Source organism: Camelus dromedarius, chromosome 1 (genome assembly GCF_036321535.1).
Source record: "Camelus dromedarius isolate mCamDro1 chromosome 1, mCamDro1.pat, whole genome shotgun sequence".
In the NCBI taxonomy this organism is placed as follows: domain Eukaryota; kingdom Metazoa; phylum Chordata; class Mammalia; order Artiodactyla; family Camelidae; genus Camelus; species Camelus dromedarius.
This window is the reverse complement of record NC_087436.1, coordinates 36,650,684-36,671,524: the sequence shown is the minus strand read 5'-3', so window position 1 is coordinate 36,671,524 and position 20,841 is coordinate 36,650,684. Positions and strand designations below refer to the sequence as shown.

Genomic DNA, 20,841 nt, shown 5'->3' with positions numbered 1-20,841 from the left:
TATGAAGTGCAGTTATCCGATTTCCAGAATTCACATAATTATTTCTTCTCACATTTAAGATGTTTTACATCAAAAGATGACTGAGACATGTGCCACTGCTCATATTGGTGGGGTTAATATTGTGCTGCTTGAAGGGATTACACCAAATATACAGTAAGTATGTTTATTATTTTCTTAAACTTATTTGTTACAGTTTTATAACTTAAAATTCACTGGCTAAATCCCATTTAGTTCTGAGATTTACATACATAATATTCTTACATACTTTGATTGTCATTGAGAATATCACCAAATGAAATGTTTTCAGAAAACATTTCTTCCCTTTCTAAAACTAGTTTATTACCTCCCCTACCATGCTAAAAAACTGACTCCCAGTACAATTTAAGATTGCATAACAAGAAAAATGATTACAGTGCAAACTTCAGTTAAACATATAAGATGCAAAAGCTCACAAAATTCAAATAGTTAAGTAAAACAAAATTATAGTCAGAGATTAGAGACCCTTGATTTTATGTTAACTAATCATTACCCATATTCATGCTGAGTTTCAAAACTTCCTCTTGTCATTTTTTTAATTAGAGAATTTAACAATAAAGCCTAAGAGACTTTTCTAATAGTATAGGTAAGCTTTCTATAGTGAGCGTACCATTCCATACTGCTTTTCTTTTGACTCTGCTCTCACCTTTTCTTTATAAGTTCTATTCTTGGATCTGTCCAAAATTGTTCTGATAATAATTACCTTTATATGTGATATTTAGATCAGCAATCTGTTGTCAATATATTTAGCCACTGACTTTGTTCATACACTTGGGAGTATATACTTTCATTCCTCACATCCTTTCAGTGGAGCAGTTTCGTGCTTTAACTACAAAATGTATTTTGATAATTTAGGTCAGATTTTAAGAATTTTCTCATTCTTAATATTATAACTGGTTAATGTCCTACTGCCATCCTATAAAAGCCTTGATCATGTTAAATATTGACTAAATTCAACATCAGAAAAATTAAATATTAGTTGTATATTGACTTGTTTCAGGTCTATTCATTGTATTTCAAACATGGATAATGTGGTGATTGTCTTGGGGAACAGTTCCTGAAATGGGTGTTTAAGTCTTGCTGGAGTGGTTGGGACCTATAAGAGCCAAAGAGTACATTTCATTATAGCTGCCTAGCTGGTCCAGATTGCATTTCCTAAGCTGTCTTTCTAAAGACCAGAAAATTCCAGGAGTTGTGAGAGTCAAGATCTTTTCTGATCATTCACTGTGGGAGGAGAGGTATTATTATGCAGTAATTATAATCTAAAGAAATATCTACTGTGGACCAGGAGCCTCACATACATTATTTTTTTAAATCCTCAACACAATCCTGTTAACTGGAGTTGTTTTATCTCCACTTTACAAAGCAATAAATTGAGATTCAGAATGATCAGGTGTTTTCCCAAAATGGTTAAAATCACAGTCAGTAAGAAGAGATGCCTGAACCTGTGCTTTTTTCACCTTGCCATAATGCTTCTGCAGACAGTCATCACAGACCATGGATTTCATGATTCTTTTGTTGACCTAAATTTAAAGTATTATGGTTACCTATTCAAAAGAACAGATTTCTTTAGGTGTCTCATGTGTTTTTTACTCTATCCTCTTGAATCTCTTTATCTCCATTATCGATTAGCTCTTAAAAAAAGGGCTTCAAATAGTCTATAAATTTGTAAAACATAATATTTATAAAACAGATTTTTAAAAAAGTATTAGTTTTTTTTCATTAAAAAAATAAAAGTTATTAATTACTCACTGCCAAACTCTAGTAATGTTAAGACTTTCTGGATTTATTCTTTGGCTTTTCATTTGCAGTTTCAATTAGAAGGAAACGGAACTTACAAAAATATAGTTGAAAAGATTCTTTGAGGGAAAATTTTAACTATGGGAAATAAAAGCTTTCCAGATGATTGGTCATATTGTAACTAATTTATGCATGATTGTTTCTTTGCTTCCTTTTTGTTTTCCTGCTTTCTCTTGAATCTTCATCTGTAGACTGGAGGATTTTCCTACATCTCCTACAAGCACAGCCAAACAAGAGTTTCTGTATGTCATTATTACTCTTTTTCATGGGCTTTGTGATTAACATAGTATTGAATAGTTTTGAAGATAAAATATTTAGATTAGCTGCATGGCTGTGAATGTATGTAGTTAGTTATTATGCTATAGCTTTAATATAGATCCTTTTATAGATTAAAGCTTATTGATATTCAAGGAAAACACACAGGTAAGGACAATCTTTTTGGTAATTCACAGTTTGTTATGCCATTGAAAGACTGTAACACTGTAGTGTGTGTTGAACACTGATTATTTCTCTGGACATTTTCTATAAAATTTGAATATGCTGAATAAATAGATGAATCTGTATATTTATTCCAGGCTGGTAAGATTATCAATACCTGGTGAGATTTGTTTCATTGTGTATTGATAACAGACCATCAATCAACACCCCTTTGTTGGGATTATCTGTGATCTATATCACTTAATCAGCCAACTAGAAGTACGAAAAAAGAATAAATTCACTAGTATTAAATTAGAAAATTGATTGTTTTTTGGAAATCACTCTTCCATTTTAGTATTATCTTAACAGGTATAGAAAAAGTACTTAATTCCCCTTCAGTAGTCATAGTAGCTAGAGAAGATTTATTGTTTCTCTTCTTTTTATCACTGAGTTCTCTGGATACATATATGTATAAAAATTAATACTATATGACTTTAGAGGGGATGCTTTTTAATGGCTGAAGATCAGATCTTCATCCACTCAACAAATTAGGTTATTAGGCTACATAGATAGTATGGCCTGCACACTGTGTTAGGTTTCAGAGATACAACAGTAAGCAAATGAGAAGTGGTCCCTGTCGTGATATCACTTAGAGGCCTACTCCCTCCTTTTTTAGGGCTTCCTGCTGACAGAGGTGACATATAAGTTGAGAAAGAAAGTTTGAATGATTTTTAATAGTTAACTAAATAACACGTGATCACAACACTCTCTGTCCCTGCCTCTGCAGAGATTTTCAGGCAAAACTGAATTGAGGCAGGCAGCATTGGCCAGGGGGCATAAACTAGTTTACTTCCTCTCCCTGCCTCTGAAATTTGGCCCTGTCTGCTAAAGTAGGTGGAGTAGGGGTGGAGACAGAGTAGAAATAATAAAGCCTCAAAGTAAATTCTCAAATCCTTCACTTAACCTGATGCATACAAAGCTGGCCTACCTTTAAGGCCCTATTGCCTGGACATAGGAAGAAAAAGATAGGGAAAGTCCTTGACCTGTTAGGCACTGCAGCCATTGTAACTTAGGTTCACAGTGGACCTAGCAGAACCTTGTCAAATAGACCACCACTGTCAATGAATTCTTGAAACACAATTCTTGGTCACTTGCCATGAACTTTTTACATATATGAGGCATGCCTGGCATGCTATAAGTTCTTATGTTCTTCTCTTTAGAGAGATTTGACCCATTCTTTCTTGTATGAAAGTCTTATATATACTACATGTTTTATGATCTAGATTAAGTGACAACTATTTCAAGAATTAAAATAAAATTGTGAATAGATAACTCATATTGGCAGCTTGTAAATTGTTGATGTCCTCATTCTGGGTCTCCTTACATCTTTAACATGTACAGGTTGACAAGAGTTAATCAGACATCCTCTACAGTGTCTGGCTCAGTTTGATCAGTGTAGGACTAGCTCCGAGGAACATTATTCATGTTGTAGTCATGGGCGTCATTTACATAACCTACAGTGTGAATATTGCCCTCTGGAGCTGAGCAACACAGAACCCCCAAGTCCATAACGTACAAATTTCCACTGTTGATACCACAGTAGGACCTACACTAGGAGGGCAGTGACAGCCCCATAGCTTTCTATTCTGACATTTGGTGTATATTGAAAATCGAGGGTTGTCTGTGTACTTATATAATCAAAATTAATATTTAAGCAGACTTCTATAGATTATAAAGGTAAAATAGAGAGATAAGTGTACAGTTTCTTGACTGTCATGATAACAGTACTTCTTGGAAAATGTATGTTTAGTTTCATTCAGTTTGTGGATATTGTTCATAGTTTTGTAAAAAGCCCTTTGCATTTCAGCACCATCTAAGTGTTCTGGCTCATATTGAGATTGAATTTAAGATGGAATCTCACTGATGATAAACAGTAGCTTTATTTACTAAAATAGTTAAGATTCAAAATTCAGTAACTAATCAGAATCCCAGAATCTACCTTCATGCTTGCTAGAACAGTTCTATAGATTACTTTTTTCTTTTTCTAGTTAGTGTTTGTTTCTGAGAAATAGTTTTCTTTGCATAAGAAAGCAAATATAGTTCTCTAGTAATTTATCATTTTTGAATTTTGTATAATACCTGGATTTCCCTGTCTGTAAATAATCAGGACTTCTGATAGAACCACTTACACTTCTCGAGGTTTATTCTAATGGAAGTTAAATGTAATGAACTGATTCCTTAGATACTTGAGACTGTAAATAAATTATTTGTGAATCCTCTGTAGCCTAAGTAGAGATAAATGTGAGCTGACATATAGTTAATATGAAATTTGCATTTTGTGTGTGTTGCTAAATCTCTTGTCAAGCATCCTTTGCCCATTTGAAAGATAACATTTATGTTAAAAGCTATCCTTCTACTGTCTGGCCTTTAATAGTACAGTTCATTGACATGAACCTTTTCCACTGTATGTCAAGACTGCTTCATCATGGCTTTTACCTATATGCTTTATCACATGCTATCTGTGGAATTCCAAGGTTGTAGTGTTGAGTTGTTCTTCTGCTGTACTTATTTCTGCTCATTCATTTAACAAAATTCATTGAGTGTCTGTGATGTTCAACATACTGTTCTAAGCACTGGAAAGAAAGAACATGAAATCAAGAAAGACAATATTTCTGCTTTATATCTGTACCAGTAAAGCCTACAAATTTTTAATTAAGTAGTAGCTACTCATTACGAATTAGACTTCTGTCATTTCTTTGCCACTCTCTGAAAATTAAAAAAAATGGAAAATGCAAGTTAAATTTCTTCCTTCGTATTAATTTCTTTTAATGTGTTAGATAATTGTTAGATTAATTTCTTTGGCTGATTAGATTTTAAGAAGTCTAGTGAGTTTTTTTTTCTTTCAATCTTCCCTGTCTATACTTTTTAGGGGTTGTACAGATCCCTAAGATAAATTGAAGAAAAGAGGAGTTCTGAATGGGGGAGAAAAACAAAATGGAATTTTGTGTGTTGTGTATGTGTAATATGTCAGTGTTCATTCTCTTACATGTCAGCCCATACATGCATTCTTCTGTAAACTCTAGGAAATAGAATAATATTTAGTACAAACAGCATAAAATGTATTTAAATATTTTTAGAAAATATTTTTTCTTCAGTATGCTTTAAATGCATGAAAAATCTTAAGTCATTTACTTCATTGAATGATTTAAAAGCATTTGTCTTGCTCTCAAAATATTTTTTCAAAATTTCTCTTTACTTGGCCATATTTTAATGATCCTCCTTCTCCATTGCTAGAACTGTAGTGAAATGTAGTATTGCCAAGTCCCAAGCCCTGTACAGTGCCCAGAGAGGGCTGAAGACTAACAATGCCGCCGTGTTCAAAGTAGGAGCTATCAGCATCAACATTCCCCAGCACCCGGCCACCCTACACAGCATGATGGTCCGGAGTTCTCACCAACTGTCTAAGCAGATCTCCGATCTCATCAGACAGCCTTCCACAGCGTAAGTTATTTACTTAAGTTCTGTGATTCTGTGTAGTATTTTATGTCATTCTTTGCTGTGTTAACAATAGTTTGGAGGAAGACAGAGGGTTTAAATCTAAATAGTGACCATTATGGATAGTGGAGGAGGTTGAAAGTAGCTAAACATGGTTGTAGGAGAATCGTGTTGGATATTATTAAAGTACTCTCTCATGAATGAAGTCAGTTTTTGATATCACATCAGTAAAGCTTAAGAGATTTGTGGACCTCATAAAAGGTACTAATAAAAAACAAACTGATAAATTCTAGGACTATATCAATCCTTATGTGCTTCAAACTCATTGAAATTTGTGACTGCATAGGTTTATAAAATTGCAGTGGACATTTATGCCCTATGCATGGTTTTGTGCTGTCTGTATGAAATATTGTACATGGTTCAAGGCAGGATTTGATTATGCTATATAAATACTTTAAAGGCAGTAAATTGGACATTTGCACAGTAACCTTTATTCCCTGGGTCTGCATTGCTGAGTTTTATTCCTGGTCTCCAAAGCTGTAACTAAATGAATAACTAATAAGAATATAAGTAACAGGTAAAAATTTGTCTTGTTATGTTTCCTCTTTCCCATCCCATAAGGTAGAAAAACATTAGTGCATTTTTTGATGGTGTCGTAAAGCAGTGGTTTTTCCAATTGTTCTATCTAGAGCTTTGCTTTTGATAAAATATTAATTCATGGTTGTTTGACAAAGTAGTAATAATTTAAATATGCTTCTCCTTTCAATGGAATGTGGAATCCAGGATGTGTACATGAGCCTTAGTTATAAAATACTCTAGGGAATTTTTCCTTATTAGAACATATTAGCAGTAAAGTGGAGTGGTTAAAAAAAAATCACTCTGGAGTCGGACTGACTGAGTTCAAATCTAATTTCACCACTTTCTAGCTATGCTTCCTCATTTATAAAATGGAGATAACAGTACCAACTCACAGGGTTTTGCGGGATGAATATAAATGATATAAAATGCACTAAGAACAGTACCTGGCACATAGTAAGCACTTGCATAATTACTGTTGGTGTTGGTGGTGGTATTATTTGTACTGGTAGTAATAGTAGTGGCAATAGTAGTAATAATGTTACAATCCACGGTAGAGTGCATACTGGTTAAGTCATGGAATTTGGAGTCAGACAAATGTGAGTTTAAACTTCAGTTTCACATTAGTGATATGAGTGGCCTTGGCAGTATAACATTCCAGTTTATATTGTTATGATGACTTCTTGTTTACTTTTTTCTACATCATCATTTTTCAGTGGCTGTTTTGAGGAAGTCAGTATGATCTGCTATTGGAAAGAAAACATCTGTTCAGTTTATTTTTGCTATTTTTTATTGAGAATTCTAGTTTTACACAGTTTTTGTTTTTTATACAATTTAAATTTTATTAGTAGCTGCTCTAATTGTCTTTTTAAAAAAATTTTTTTTGCTTTATAGCCCACAACCTGTAAAAGAAGATATTGCAACCCCACTACCTTCTGAAAAAACCCCAACAAGTGTTAATCAAACTCCTGTTGAAACAAATGAATTTCCTCAGCTACCAGAAGGTTTAGAAAAGAAGCCTATTGTCCTTAAATTCAGTGCCATGTTAGATGGGATAGCCATCGGAGCAGCACTTTTACCATCTCTGAAAGCAGAATACAAGATGGGAAGAATGCGAAGTCATGGAATGACAGGTAGCGTTGAATTTGGAATTCATTCTTAAAATTTCTGACTGGTTTCAGAAATTAGTAATATTTTGGTGAAAGGTAAATTTGGTTTTATTGATTTTATATGAAAATTTAGATAATTTTAATCAAAACACTTTTAAACTTCATTAATGATGTTCTTAAAAGTATCAGTCCATTTCCTTGAATGACCAGCATGGACCCTGCTTTCTTTTGAACTCTTTGGAGTTATCCACTGTTGAGACCATTTCCAACTTAAACTTAAGTTGAATAAATTTCTACATCTGTTAGATTCTTATAGACTAAATAACTTGGTTTATTTTCACATTGAGTGCATTTTGCTCAGATCAGAGATGTTTGACTTTTTCAAAATAGCTACTTTTATCAGATTTTGTGATCCTTATATATCCTCTCCAAAAGCACTTTGCATTTTTATTCTGAAATGTATCATATACAAAAGTGTGTCAATTATATACACACAGTTTAAAGAACTGTAAATTCACCAACCTATTACACAACCTAAGAATTAAAACATTATCAGTTGTTTGAAGACTCTTTCAAGGAATATTTTCATTATCAGATAAAATTTCCCATGATTGCCTGGTGAATAACCACTGTCAGGTATTTTGTGTTACCCATTCCTTTGCTTTTCTTTATAGTTTTACCACATATGCACATACTCATAAATGACTTTGTTTGCTGTTGCCTCTTTTAAACATTCATATGGAGTTCCACTAATGTATTTTTTAACTTGGAATTTTTTTTGTTGTACATTTTGTTTGAGATTCATCTGTATTCATTCATGTGTCTTTGGTTCATTCATTTTTCCCTGAAATTAGTCCATTTAAATGATTATATCACAGTTTATTTATCCATTCTGCTGTTGATGGAGCTTTGGCTCATTTTACTTTTTTGCTATTAAATTTGTTCTGGTGCACATGTGCAAGAGTTTCTCAAGGGTATTTACTTAGGAGTGATACAGTTTAGATTGTAGGGTAAATGCACCTGCAGTTTTACCAGGAAATGTAAAATTGTTTTCCATAGTGCTTGCGTCCACCAGTATTTACTCTCCCACCAGTATTAGATGAGAGTTTCCACTGTTCCATGTCCTTACCAACACTTGTTATTATCTGACTTTTAAATTCTTGCTTCTCTGGTAAATGTGGAATGGTGTCTCATTGTAGTTTTAATTCATGTTTCTGTAATTATTAATGGAGCTGAATTTTTAAATGTGATAAAGAGGTCCTTATATGTTTTCTTATATGAAACACCTGTTGATGGTTCTTACTTGTTTTTTGCCCATTGTATCAAGTCATTTGAATTTTTCTTGGTTTACAGGAATTCTTTGTACATTTTGTATATTAAACCTTTGGTGTTAATATATTCAACATACATTGTCACCCAGTTGGAAGTTTATTTCACATTTTTTTTTAATCTACAGGTAACTCTTAATTTTAATGTAATTGAATTTACCAATATTTTCTTGTTTTACTGTGTGTTTTTATGTCTTGAAGAAATCCTTCTGCTCCCAGGATCATGAATATATTCTCTTATGTTTAATGATAAATATTTTGAAGTTTTGCTTTTCATATTAAGTTCCTAATCTGTATGGAATTGACTATTTTTTTCTTTAATGTGGTTTGGAATTGTATGCATAACCAGTTATCTTGGCATCATTTTTTGACTCGTCTGTTCTTTTTCCAGTGATAGATAATCCGACTTTGTAATCCATTAAGTGTTTATGTATGTGGGAGTCTATTTCAGAGATCTCTATTATGCCTGTTTGTACCAGTGTCATATCAATACCTGACTTTTCCTTTTTTTTAGAACTTGTCCTGGTTATTTTTGGCTTTTTTGCTCCCTCAAATACCTTTTAGAATCAGTATGCCAAGTTCCCTGAAAAAAGCCTGTTTTGATTTTTATAGACATTTAATTGAATATGCAGACTTACTTGGGGAAGAGTTGAAAATATTGATTGATATTGAGAATTGATATTGTATTTAACCCTCTTTTTCCTGAATGTCTACTTCTCTGTTTCTTTAGGTCTTGAAGAAGACCTATGTTTGTCTACAAGTTTTAAAATTTTTCAACTTACGGTTTTTGTGTATCTGTTGCAAGATGTATCTCTTTAGATACCTAGGTATCTTGTTGTTGTTATTACAAATAGTATATTTTGTAAAATGGCATCTTAAACTAGTGGTGGTGTGTACAAGTGTGCTTGATCCTTTTATGTTAATCTTATATTCAGCAGCCATGTTGTGCTACTCTATTATTGCTAAGAAGAATTTCTGGAGTTTTCTAAGTAGATATTCATACTATATGCAAATAATATTTTTGTTTCTGCCTTTCCAGTCTTTATGCCTTTTTGTTTCTTTTCCTTACTGTGCCTCTACTACAGTGTTCAATAAAAGGGGTATTTTGGGCATGCTTGTCTTACTCCCATTTTTTAAGAGAATTAATATTTCACGAGTAAATATGGTATTTGCTGTAGGTTTTTGCTGGGTTATTTTTATCAGGTAAAGAATATACTTTTATTATACTTTAAAGTATATACCTTTATTCTTAGTGTGCTAAGAGTTTCTATGAATAATTGGTGAATACTTGTTATTGGATACTTTTTTCTGCATCCATTGAAATTAAAATATTTTTCTCCTTTATTCTGTTAACATGATAAATTACATTAATCATTTTTTAAGTCATATATATATGTATATGTGAATACATACACATACATATATAAATACATACATATATGTATGTATTTTTGCCTACCCCCTAGCATCTTAGGTTTTCTTTATTAAGAGGGATTTTCTGAACATGTAGATCTTTTTGTTACCAGAAGCAGAAGCACTCTAAGTAAATTTCCCTATTTGGCAGTGTCAGAAGTGTTGGGCTTTCAGATACTGGGCTAACAGTGTCGAACTCATCGTGGTCAGTTATTCAGGGCATCCATGAAATACAAGAGTCAACAGAAGCAGCAGGTCAGAAGTCAAATCTGCAGTTTAGAACTAGGGAGATATAAATATTTAGGAGCAAAGAAAGCATTGTCAAATATCCAGACAGATAAGAACACATAATTCTTCTGGATATGAAGGAAAGGGACAAAAATACTAAATGAATGACTGCACTAGTAATAAGGGATGACCTGAGGCCTAGAAGTACTTCAGCCTTGTGTTTTTAATTTGGTAATGCTGGTGGTAGAAACAGTGGTGGTAGCTACTGTGGTAGACAGTCCTCACCCCTTGCAGCCTGCAAGCCACAGTCAGTGAGTCTGCTGGACTGGAGTAATGAGTGAGAGGAGATCAGAGCAGTCATGACCTGTCTGGCCTTTCACAGTTGCACGAGTTGCTGAGAGAGCTTTTTTCTGTTTATAGATAAACTCATTCCAAGTATAAATATTGTATACTGAGTGAGTACAGTGAATGTGACATATAGAGATGATCTTTAGTATTTTGAAAAAAAGAATTATTTCTGGCACAATTGAGAATACCAGGAATATATAATAAATTACAAATATAGGCAAAATAGGCTATTTAATGACGTTTGAGTGGAGAGAATTGGTATGTGCAAACAACATCAGTAGATTTTGTTGGTTGGAAAGGAACATGAGCCTATATCTTAGACAGTATATGTAACGGGCAATAAGAGATCTTGATTTTAATAAGGTTTCTGCTACTCTTTAATGCTCTCATGAATAGTTGGAGGAATATTGCCTGAATAATAGTACAGGTTGTGTATTTATAATTGTTTGAACAACTACATGCCAAACTGTTGATTTAAGTGTTTAGAACCAATAGTAAACTAAGACTCATACCATATCCTTATTTGGAATATAGCGCCATTATTAATTATTGCTAAGGTGAAAGATACGTGTGTTTGTATAATTTTATACTTGATGAATATTTTCAGTGAGTGTGATTTGACTTGACAATTTCACTTTCCTTCCATACTGAATCAGGATCAGGAGGCAAATTATTAACTGCTAACTGTTTTCTGTGAATAAAACACTCTGTGAATTAGGGTTTTGGGTTTTTTTTTTTTGCACTCTTGTTTTAACTTTTTTTTTGGTAATAAGCTCAATTTCTTTCTGTTCTACCTTCTGTGAAGTAAAGAGAACATTTGTAAGTGTTTCTCTAGCACCTAACACAATGCTGTTCATAATGATACCTGCTGGCTTAATAATACTGCATGATTCTTTATAGTAACCATACATATATTTAAAGATAGGTAATATTTTATAAGCAAATTTAAAATATCCTTCTTAAATATTTCAACATAGTTTTTGGGAAAAGCATACATTTTTCTTAGACTCCATCTATGGAACAGAGTAAGGTATTGAAAAAATAAACAGTTACTTTTCTTATTTCTTACAGGTGCACAGACCAGGTTTACATTTGAGCTGCCAAATCACAGACTGCGTTTTACTTCAAAAGTTTCTGCCACAGATATGTCAACCATTCCACCTTCTGCTAGTCTTAACCTTCCTCCTGTTACTATGTCAGGGAAATATATAATGGAGGAGCATGACAGTTATTCAGATCAGGTGTGGAGTATAGATGAACTGCCTTCTAAACAAGGGTACTATTTACAGGGAAATTATCTGCGTTGTGTGGCCGAAGTAAGTTCAGTTTTTAGTTTTCTTACTCTTTGTAATTTAGGAGTCTTGATGCTTTAGGTGTACCAAAATGTGTAGTAATCCAAATTTTTAAGACAAGTCATCAAATCATTTATTCTTACAGAATTTTATACTTAATCTGGTGTGTGTGTGTGTGTGTACATATACATATGTATGTCTCTCTCCTTAATAGTTTTATTTAAACATTTTTTTTTGTTTTAGTTTTCTTTGAATTTATATTTCTTACATTGGGTTTTACATCTATCTGTGCAATATTTTCGTGATTCATTTGATTATAAAACTAATGGCATCTAACATTTGTCAAGGCCTTTATATGTGTTGGCTTGTACAGTCCTTAAATCAATTCTTTGAGGTAGTTAAATTCTCATTCTAAAGGGGTAGAAACAACCTTAAACAAACTTTAGAGTAATGATAAAATAATTACAGTTAGAATCACAGACTAATTTCTTTACTAAGGGAAGTGGAAAGCCAGCATATCTGATTCCATCATAATTTTTTCACTTTATATCTGTGCAGCTGTCACAAGTTTAAAAAACATTTGGAAAAATGTTTTCATTTGATTTGTGGTAAGCACGACATTTGTTATCATCCTAATTTGATACAGGAGAAAATTGAGGTTAGAGAGATTAAATCATTGTCCGTCAGTCTCCGGACTATCCAATGCGAGATGGAGGGGTCCCACACTGTGCTGCCAGCTTACTTCATCAGTTTGTAGAAACAATTGCAACCTTATCAAAATTCAATTAGCCAACTATTTGTTTTATAAATTTTAGTCTCTAGACTATGAAGCATCTACAAGAATGCTCTTTGGCTTCTTTGCTAGAATGTTACAGCTCTGTAAGGCATATTTAAGGCTGATTTATCTTCTTTAGACCCTGCTTACCCTAGTGCCTCTCTAGGAGTTGGGATTTCAGAATGTGAAAAACAAGCGTCCCCAAAAAACAGTATACAAGATTCTAGAAGTCAAATACTTATTTACTAAAAGATAGGTTATAAAGTGTATTTCATTTGTGCTTTCTACTCTGAAAAATAGTGTCCCAAATTCTAGTTTAGCAATGCTATTATTAACACTTAATTTGACAGAAAAGAAAACAAACCTAATGCAATGTATTGCATAACTCCTTACTAATATTAGCTATTATATAGGTATAAAGTTTGTAATTGGGAAAGAACATAATCCCAGGTTTACTCAGAATGCAGTTAATTACAAACATTTGAAGGAATCTAAAGTTGCATCTCTCTGAGAGGTGCCTGTTTTATTATGGCCTGAAATAGATGCTTGTGAAATCACCTTTGCCCATTTGGTACTACTCTATACAAAATAAAAGTGCCCAGTGCAACTTAGACTTTATGTGACTTCTCACTTAAGAAGAGATTGCTAACTCTGTTTTGCTTTTAATTTTTGATCAAAATATGAATGCTTTCAAATAGACAAATGTTGGACCTTTTGCCTTATTCATAAGGATTTTTCAATCCATGTTTGCTTTATAAAATTCAACTTCAATTAGGGCCTATTTTCTCTTTAACCTATTTATTAACTAATTCTTGCCAGAAATTTTAATCTTTATACTAATCATAGGGCATGTATTATAGTAAAACTGATTGAGTATATCTGATTTGCTAATTCATTCAAATGTAAGCTTCATGAGAGCCATAATTTTGTTGTTTTTATTTACAGCTGTAACCTAACGCAGTACACAGAGTAGGTGGCCAATAAATGTTTGAATAAGTATATTTACTTCCACTTACACTTGTCTATGGTTCTAACACTACAACAGGGGTCATTAAAAATAAATATTACTCTACATAAAATATCAGTTTTAAAAATTAGCATTTACACAGTTAAAGTGTAATTTTCATTCATTTTCAAAAGATTTCTCATACTTTTTTGGCTACTGTTATTTACAAAGCTAGGGGGAATGGCTCATAACAACGTCAGGCCAGTAGAGTATTGGAGAATCTGAATATTTTTAACCCGTCTTCAGTATATTAGTTTCAGGTGGTATGTAGATAATTAATTGCTTTTCCTCAGTTTGGAATGACTTATTTGAGATGTATTTAAAACTAATATAGTCCATAGTGTTAATCTAATATTCTGATTTTGTTTGGCAGGTTGGTTCCTTTGAACATAATCTTACAACTGATCTTCTAAACCACTTGGTATTTGTACAGAAAGTGTTCATGAAGGAAGTTAATGAAGTAATACAAAAAGTTTCTGGTAAGATGATCTGGTTTCTTATAGAACATATAGCAGGTTTTTATTATCATTGGCTATATGATGTTCCATGTATCAGTAGTATGAGTATCAATCCTATCATTTAGATAAAATTGTTGAGTAACTCCCTTAAAAAAATCCGCATTCTTTTTCTGGCTTTCTCACCCACAGATTCTTTTGCTTATTACTTTCGTTATGTGTAATATGTACATTTACAGTTTATAAACTAAGCAAAGCTCCCTTATGTTTCCCTTCTTAAAGAAAAAGCTTAGTATGTATCTACTAACCATATTAAATTAACCTTACTCATTTGGGGACAAAATTTAGATCAATATTAGCTTTCGATTTTAACCTCCAGATGGTAACTGTATACTGGCTACATGGTAAATTGTCTGTAGCAATTCTTACTATGTTTTTGCTATTCCTCAAGACATTACAGTCGAGTTTCTTAATCACTATTTTGTGTTGTAACAGGAAATGTATGTTTTTAAGAATATTTAATTGATTTTTAATTTACAAGATAAAGTAGTAAGAGAGTGTAAAACAAGTTGGCAGTATATAACAATTCTTGAGGCTAAATATTTCCAGTATGAATGTAGTCATGTTAAAATCATAGTTAAGCCTCATCTATAAATTGGTATCAAGAGGAGATTCCTCAATGTTGATAGATAAATTCATTCATTTAACAAATTTATTAAGTATTCAGGTATTCAGTTATAATTGTGATGAGTTCTCTGAATGACAAGAAGAGGGTGCTGTGTCTGTGTCAAAGGAGAAACTGACCTAGTCTAAGGAATGGAAAATGCTTCACAGAGGAAGTGATATTCAGAAACTCATAAGTGAAGTCTCATTTGACAAGAAAGGATAAGTAGAGAAGATTGAGGCAGAGCTTATGAACCAGTATTTGATAAGGTCCTGAAGGAGAACAGAACTTAAATTATGTAGCAGCTGAGTGAGCCAGAGGTTTTCCTGGTTCTCATGGGTTGGTTCTGGTTGTATCTGAGGTCAAGGAGCTCCTTAATGATCACACTGAAGAGGCCTAACAGAGCTATAGAATTGTACAAGTTAAGTGTAAAATTCAGATAAATCAGTGATCTTGGAATGTTTCTGAAAATGGTTGAATACAAATCATTACAGATGAGATGAATATATAACCCTTTCTGCCACTGAAAGTGTTTCTACTTGGGGAACATGCATAGGTTTTGATGTGACCCATTTACCTGGTTAAAAATCACATTTGAACATTGTCTATAATATCAAAGTTAAGAGTATTTCAAGTTGGTAAATTTTTATGAGTTTTAAAGAATATTTTTAAGTCTGCTATTGATGAATGTGTATAATTTAAAAGTGAATAGACTCTTCCATAACTAATCTTGTATCTCTTATGGTAAAATCTAGAATTATAGAGCTCCTAGTATTAGACTCATACTGTAAGCTGCCCCTGAAGTGGTTTTGATGAAAGAGAAAAGCTTTTCTTAACCTTTGAATTGCAGTCAGTTAGGAGTTACAAGTAAAGTATATCCCTAGATCAATGAATATTGAACTGCAAAAGAAAACTGGATGTTAATATTCTAACCTTGAAGATTTGCTAATCACTGTGAAGAATAGAGAGATCAGATTATGATGCCAAAGTCACTGAGTGACTAGGTCTGTTCCCCGAACCATTCCTCTTGACTGTAGAGAAAGAATGAACCCTAGGAAAATACCTGAAATGTAAGTCGCATATCATCCAGCTGGCCCAGGGGCCTCATGGAGCACAGATGTTCCATTATCCTTTCAAAACCAGAGAATGTAACAGATTGTTGAGAAGGGATACTTTGAACCCTTGTAGCCAGATTTCTTAGTATTCTAATCGTTGTGTTGCTTTCCTTCTCTCCCATAATCTTCATGATTGTTTTCCTTATTTATTTCTTGTACTTTTTCCTCATGCTTTTTCTTCATGTTACCTTTAGCTTTAGGACATTTTCTGTTGCATACGAATACTCATGTTCACAACCATCATCAAGTATGTTAGGAAAATTCTTTTTTGAAAAATCAATTTTTATAATCTTATTGCCCATGGATTGCTTGGGTTTCAGAAAGATGTAGGTAAGCACTGTCCTACTAAGCAGAAGAGATCTGTTTTTCAGTATGTATATATAATGGGAAATATATGTATAATGAGGTTACCTTCTTACAATTGGACCAGGTGTATATTTAATTTATAATGAGGTTAAAAAACTGTGGTGTTAATGTGACTAATAGTGCCTATGGTAATTTACTAAAATTATTGTGTAATACATTTTGTAAGAGGCAGAGCTTTTCTTTTAAATTAAAATTTTTTTTTCTGAAACTATATAAAAGATACTCAAGGTAGTGACAGCTGAACAAAACAAATAGGCTTTTTAAAAATTAGGCTATTTTTAAAGCAGTTTTAGGTTTGTGGCAAAATTGAGGGGAAGGTGTAGAGATTTCCTAAATACCCTCTGCCTTCAGTCACGCATAGCCTCCCCCATTATCAACATTCCTACCAGAATGGTACAGTTGTTACAACCGATGAATTACATTGACAAAACATTATCACTAAAAAGCCCATAGTTTAATGTTTGCCTTGTACGTTCTTTAGGTTTGGACAAATGTACAATGACATGTATGCCCCTGTATAGTATCCTACAGAGTAGTTTCTGCCCTAAAAATCCTCTGTGCTCTGCCTATTCAACCCTCCCTTGATTGCATCCAGGTTTTGGCCATTATGAATTAAGCTGCTATAAACATACTTATGAAGGTTTCTCTGTGGACATAAGTTCTCAGCTGTTTTTGGTAACTACCAAGGAGCATGATTGCTGGGTCATATGGGAAAGTATGTTTAGTTTTGTAGGAAACTGCCAAACCATCATCCAAAGTGACTGTACTATTCTGCATTCCCACCAGAAATGAATGAGAGTTCTTGTTCCTCTTTGTCTTTCTACTGTTTGGTGTTGTCACTGTTATCAATTTTGGCCATTCTGATGGATGTGTAGTGGTATCTTATTGTTGTTTGAATTTGCATTCCCTTGATGACATGATGTGAAAAACCTTTTTATGTGCTTAATTGCCATCTGGATATCTTCTTTGGTTAGGTTGTTGTTAAATCTTCAGCCAATTTTTAAATCAGATTGTTTTCTTATTGTAGGATTTAAGAGCTCTTGGCATATTTTGGATAATATTCCTTTATCGTACATATCTTTTAGAAATATCTCCCAGTCATGGCTTGTCTTCTTCTCTTACAGCAGAATTTTTAATTTTAATAAAGTCTAGCTTATCAATTCTTTCTTTCATGGATTGACGTATCTAAAAAGTCATTGTTGTACTGAAGGTCATTTAGGTTCTCTCCTATGTTATATGATTTTTATACTTTTCTCTTTTACATTTAGACTTGTGATCAATGTGAGTTAATTTTTGTGACAGATTTAAGGTCTATATCTAGATTCACTTTTTTGCTTGTGGATGTCTATTTATCCAGTGCCATATGTGAAAAAGACTGTATCTTTGCTCCATTGTGGTGCCTTGTGCTCCTTTGTCAAAGATCAGTTGATTGCATTTATGTGGGTCTATTTCTGAGCTCTCCCTTCTGTTCCGTTAATCATTTTTGTCTGTTATTTCTCCAGTAACCACACTGTTTTGATTATGGTAGCTTGTAGTCTCGCAGTCAGGTAGTTTCGTCCTCTAGTTTTATTCTTCTCCTTATTTTATTGGCTATTCTGGATATTTTGTCTCTTCACATACACCTTAGAATAAGTTTGTCAGTATCCACAAAAACACTTGGTAGGATTTTGATTGGGATTGCATCAAGTCTATATAGCTAGTTGAGAAGAACTGACATCTATCTTTGATCAGAGTTTTGTAGTTTTTTTCATATACATCTTGGACATATATTGTTAATTTATAATTAAGTATTTCTTTTTTTGAGGTGCTAATGTAAATGGTATTGTGTTTTAATTTCAAATTCCACTGTTTATTGCCGGTGCACAGAAAAGTGATTAGCCTCTGTGTATTATTAACCTTGTATCCTACAACTTTGCTATAATCACTTATTGGTTCCAGAAAATTCTATGCAGATGATCAGGTCATTTGTGAACAAAGAGTTTTATTTCTTCCTTCTCAATCTGTATATTTTTAATTTCCTTTCCTTGTCTTACTGCATTAGCTAAGACTTGTATAATGTTCAAAAAGGAGTGGTAAGAGGGGATATCCTTGTTCTGTACCTTCTTAGTTGGAAAGCTTTGAGCTTTTCACCATTGAGCATGATATTAGCTGTAGGTTTTTTGTAGATATTCTTTATCAAATTGAGTTCTCTATTCCTAGGTTACTAAGAGTCTTTATTATCAATAGGTACTGGATTTTGTCATGTGCTTTTTCTGCATCTTTTGATATGATCATTTGATTTTTCTTTAGCCTGTTGATCTGATGAATTACATTAACTGATTACCTAATAGGAAAAAACTTCCTATCCCACCTATATATGATCCCTGTGATGATGCTAAACTCAATATACATACAGGAAAAAAAGGAATCATTTTAAGATGAATCATTTAAGATAGAATATTTGAAAGATAAACATGCAGAAAAGTTTTTATAATAAGGGAAAGAGAAGACGAAATAGAAGTTGTATTTTAAAATATTAGAATATTATTTCCTTAAGGCCACAAGGCCTGTGGAACAAGTGGTCTATTAATAGGAACTTTAGGCGGAGTGGGGCTGCCCCTGGCGAACTGGTGGAATAGCTGCCCTCTCCCGGCTGCTGGGCCTGGGAGCGGCCTCTGCTGCCCTAGAGGCGTGACTCGGGTCTCCAGGTGAGCTTGCTCCTGGGAGGCGGGGGCGGCGGCGGCCGCAGCAGGGGGAGGGGGTCCGTTCCAGGGAGCTGCTCCATTTCTTCTCTCCCTCGCGGCCTGGGGGGGCGACCTGGCCTGGGGGCGACCTCTGCCCGCCGGAGATTTGCCTGAGGACTCCAGCCAATCCTGGGGGCATCCTCTGCTGCCCAAGAAGCCGGATGCCCGTCTCCAGGTGACCTTTTAGGTTATTGGGTCACAGATTGCTGGCACAATCATCCCTGTTCTCAAACGTCTTTTAAACTTGGGTGAAGTGATAAGTAGGGGAAGAAGATGACTTACTGAAAGCAATGCAGAGTCTCCCGAGAAGAGATTCACACTGAACAGCTTTGTGTCAGACTTTGGAAGACCGCTGGTGCCCACGGTGTTATCTGGCAGGGCAATGACGAATCAAGGTCCCTCTTTCACTGCTACGTCAATGAAGTGGACCACTTGGACAAGGCCAAAGCTGGTATCCCAACCATAGCCCTTGACAGTGATACTCGGCTCCAGGAAGCCATCAGATGCAGCAGGTGGCCAGAGGAGGAGCCGAACAGGCTCATGAAATGTGACATCCCCAACTTCATCAACACGGACCAGAACTCTTCCTTTGGGGAAGATGATCTCCTGATTTTGTAAACACCGATTGTTCTAGAAAATAAGCCAGTTGCCCAGACCTCACACAAAGACTTGAATTGAGAAATGTGCTTTGTCAAGTGTCTTTCTGAAGATGTGAAGTCTATCTTTGTATGGCAGGAAGTCCCCTTTCACAAAATTGTATGTGTTTGTGTCTGAGAGAGAGAAATCGAGACAGACAGAAAGACGAAGAGACAGAAGAGAGCCCCCTCAGAAGAGAGCTAGTTAAGGTTCCCAGTGGCCTGACCCATGCACCAGATTTGATGTAGGAACTGTTCCACCGAAAGAAATCCCTTCGCCATAATATCTTTTGAGGAAAATATTATTCTTTAAGACTCTAACACTAAATCGTAGAACAAAGCATGGAACATTTCTTGTAGTTAATACCTATTCATGCAAAAAGAAACTTGATATTTTCATTAAAGAATGTTGATTTTAATAAAAAAAAAAAAATAGGAACTTTAGTCCCAGGGTCCCCTGTCCCCATTTTTTTTTTAATGTATAGGTCAAACTTTTATTGTCACACTTTTTGTTATTAGCATCTGCTGCCTTATTTTTCATTTCTCCACCTTTATTTTTTTTTCATTCTTTTTTTGTTTATAGCACATATACATATAAATGATAAAGGTCACATTTTTGATTGAAGAAATGAGTTCAGTGTATTTTTTCCCTCAGATATATTTTCTGAGATGTATAGTCATGTTTGGTTTAATTATATGTAAAAAAATTTAATTTAGTTCTTACAAAATATTCTCAATAAATGTCTATATATGCATTATTATCCTGATCTTACATACATCTGCCTCAGTGAAATGTGACAGGGCTAAAATTCCCTGTTAAAGATTGAGTTAATGATCAGTAAAAAGAAAGTGTTTTGTGGTTTTTATTTTGAAAACACACAAAGTAGTTATTTTCCTTTTTAAAGAAATTGCTTCTGGCCTTCAATTATTTGACCTCTTTCAGGTGGGGAGCAGCCTATTCCCCTTTGGAATGAACATGATGGAACAGCAGATGGAGATAAGCCTAAAATTCTTCTCTATTCCCTGAACTTGCAGTTTAAGGTAACATAAATAATAATGC

The 20,841-nt window shown here is 33.9% G+C and overlaps 1 protein-coding gene across 8 annotated transcripts in view; it reads left to right on the top strand.

Moving 5' to 3' along the window:
* Window positions 1-20,841, top strand: part of BLTP1 (bridge-like lipid transfer protein family member 1) — a 175,609-nt gene that overhangs the window by 106,307 nt on the left and 48,461 nt on the right. For 7 of the 8 annotated variants that reach the window (XM_031466529.2, XM_031466536.2, XM_031466570.2 and 4 more), the window contains 7 exons: window positions 60-153; window positions 2,028-2,078; window positions 5,548-5,754; window positions 7,219-7,457; window positions 11,822-12,066; window positions 14,197-14,302; window positions 20,725-20,822. In XM_031466529.2, coding sequence (XP_031322389.1) covers window positions 60-153; window positions 2,028-2,078; window positions 5,548-5,754; window positions 7,219-7,457; window positions 11,822-12,066; window positions 14,197-14,302; window positions 20,725-20,822 — 1,040 coding nt within the window. The remainder of the gene's footprint in view (window positions 1-59; window positions 154-2,027; window positions 2,079-5,547; window positions 5,755-7,218; window positions 7,458-11,821; window positions 12,067-14,196; window positions 14,303-20,724; window positions 20,823-20,841) is intronic. The other variant, XM_031466542.2, reaches the window with a different exon arrangement.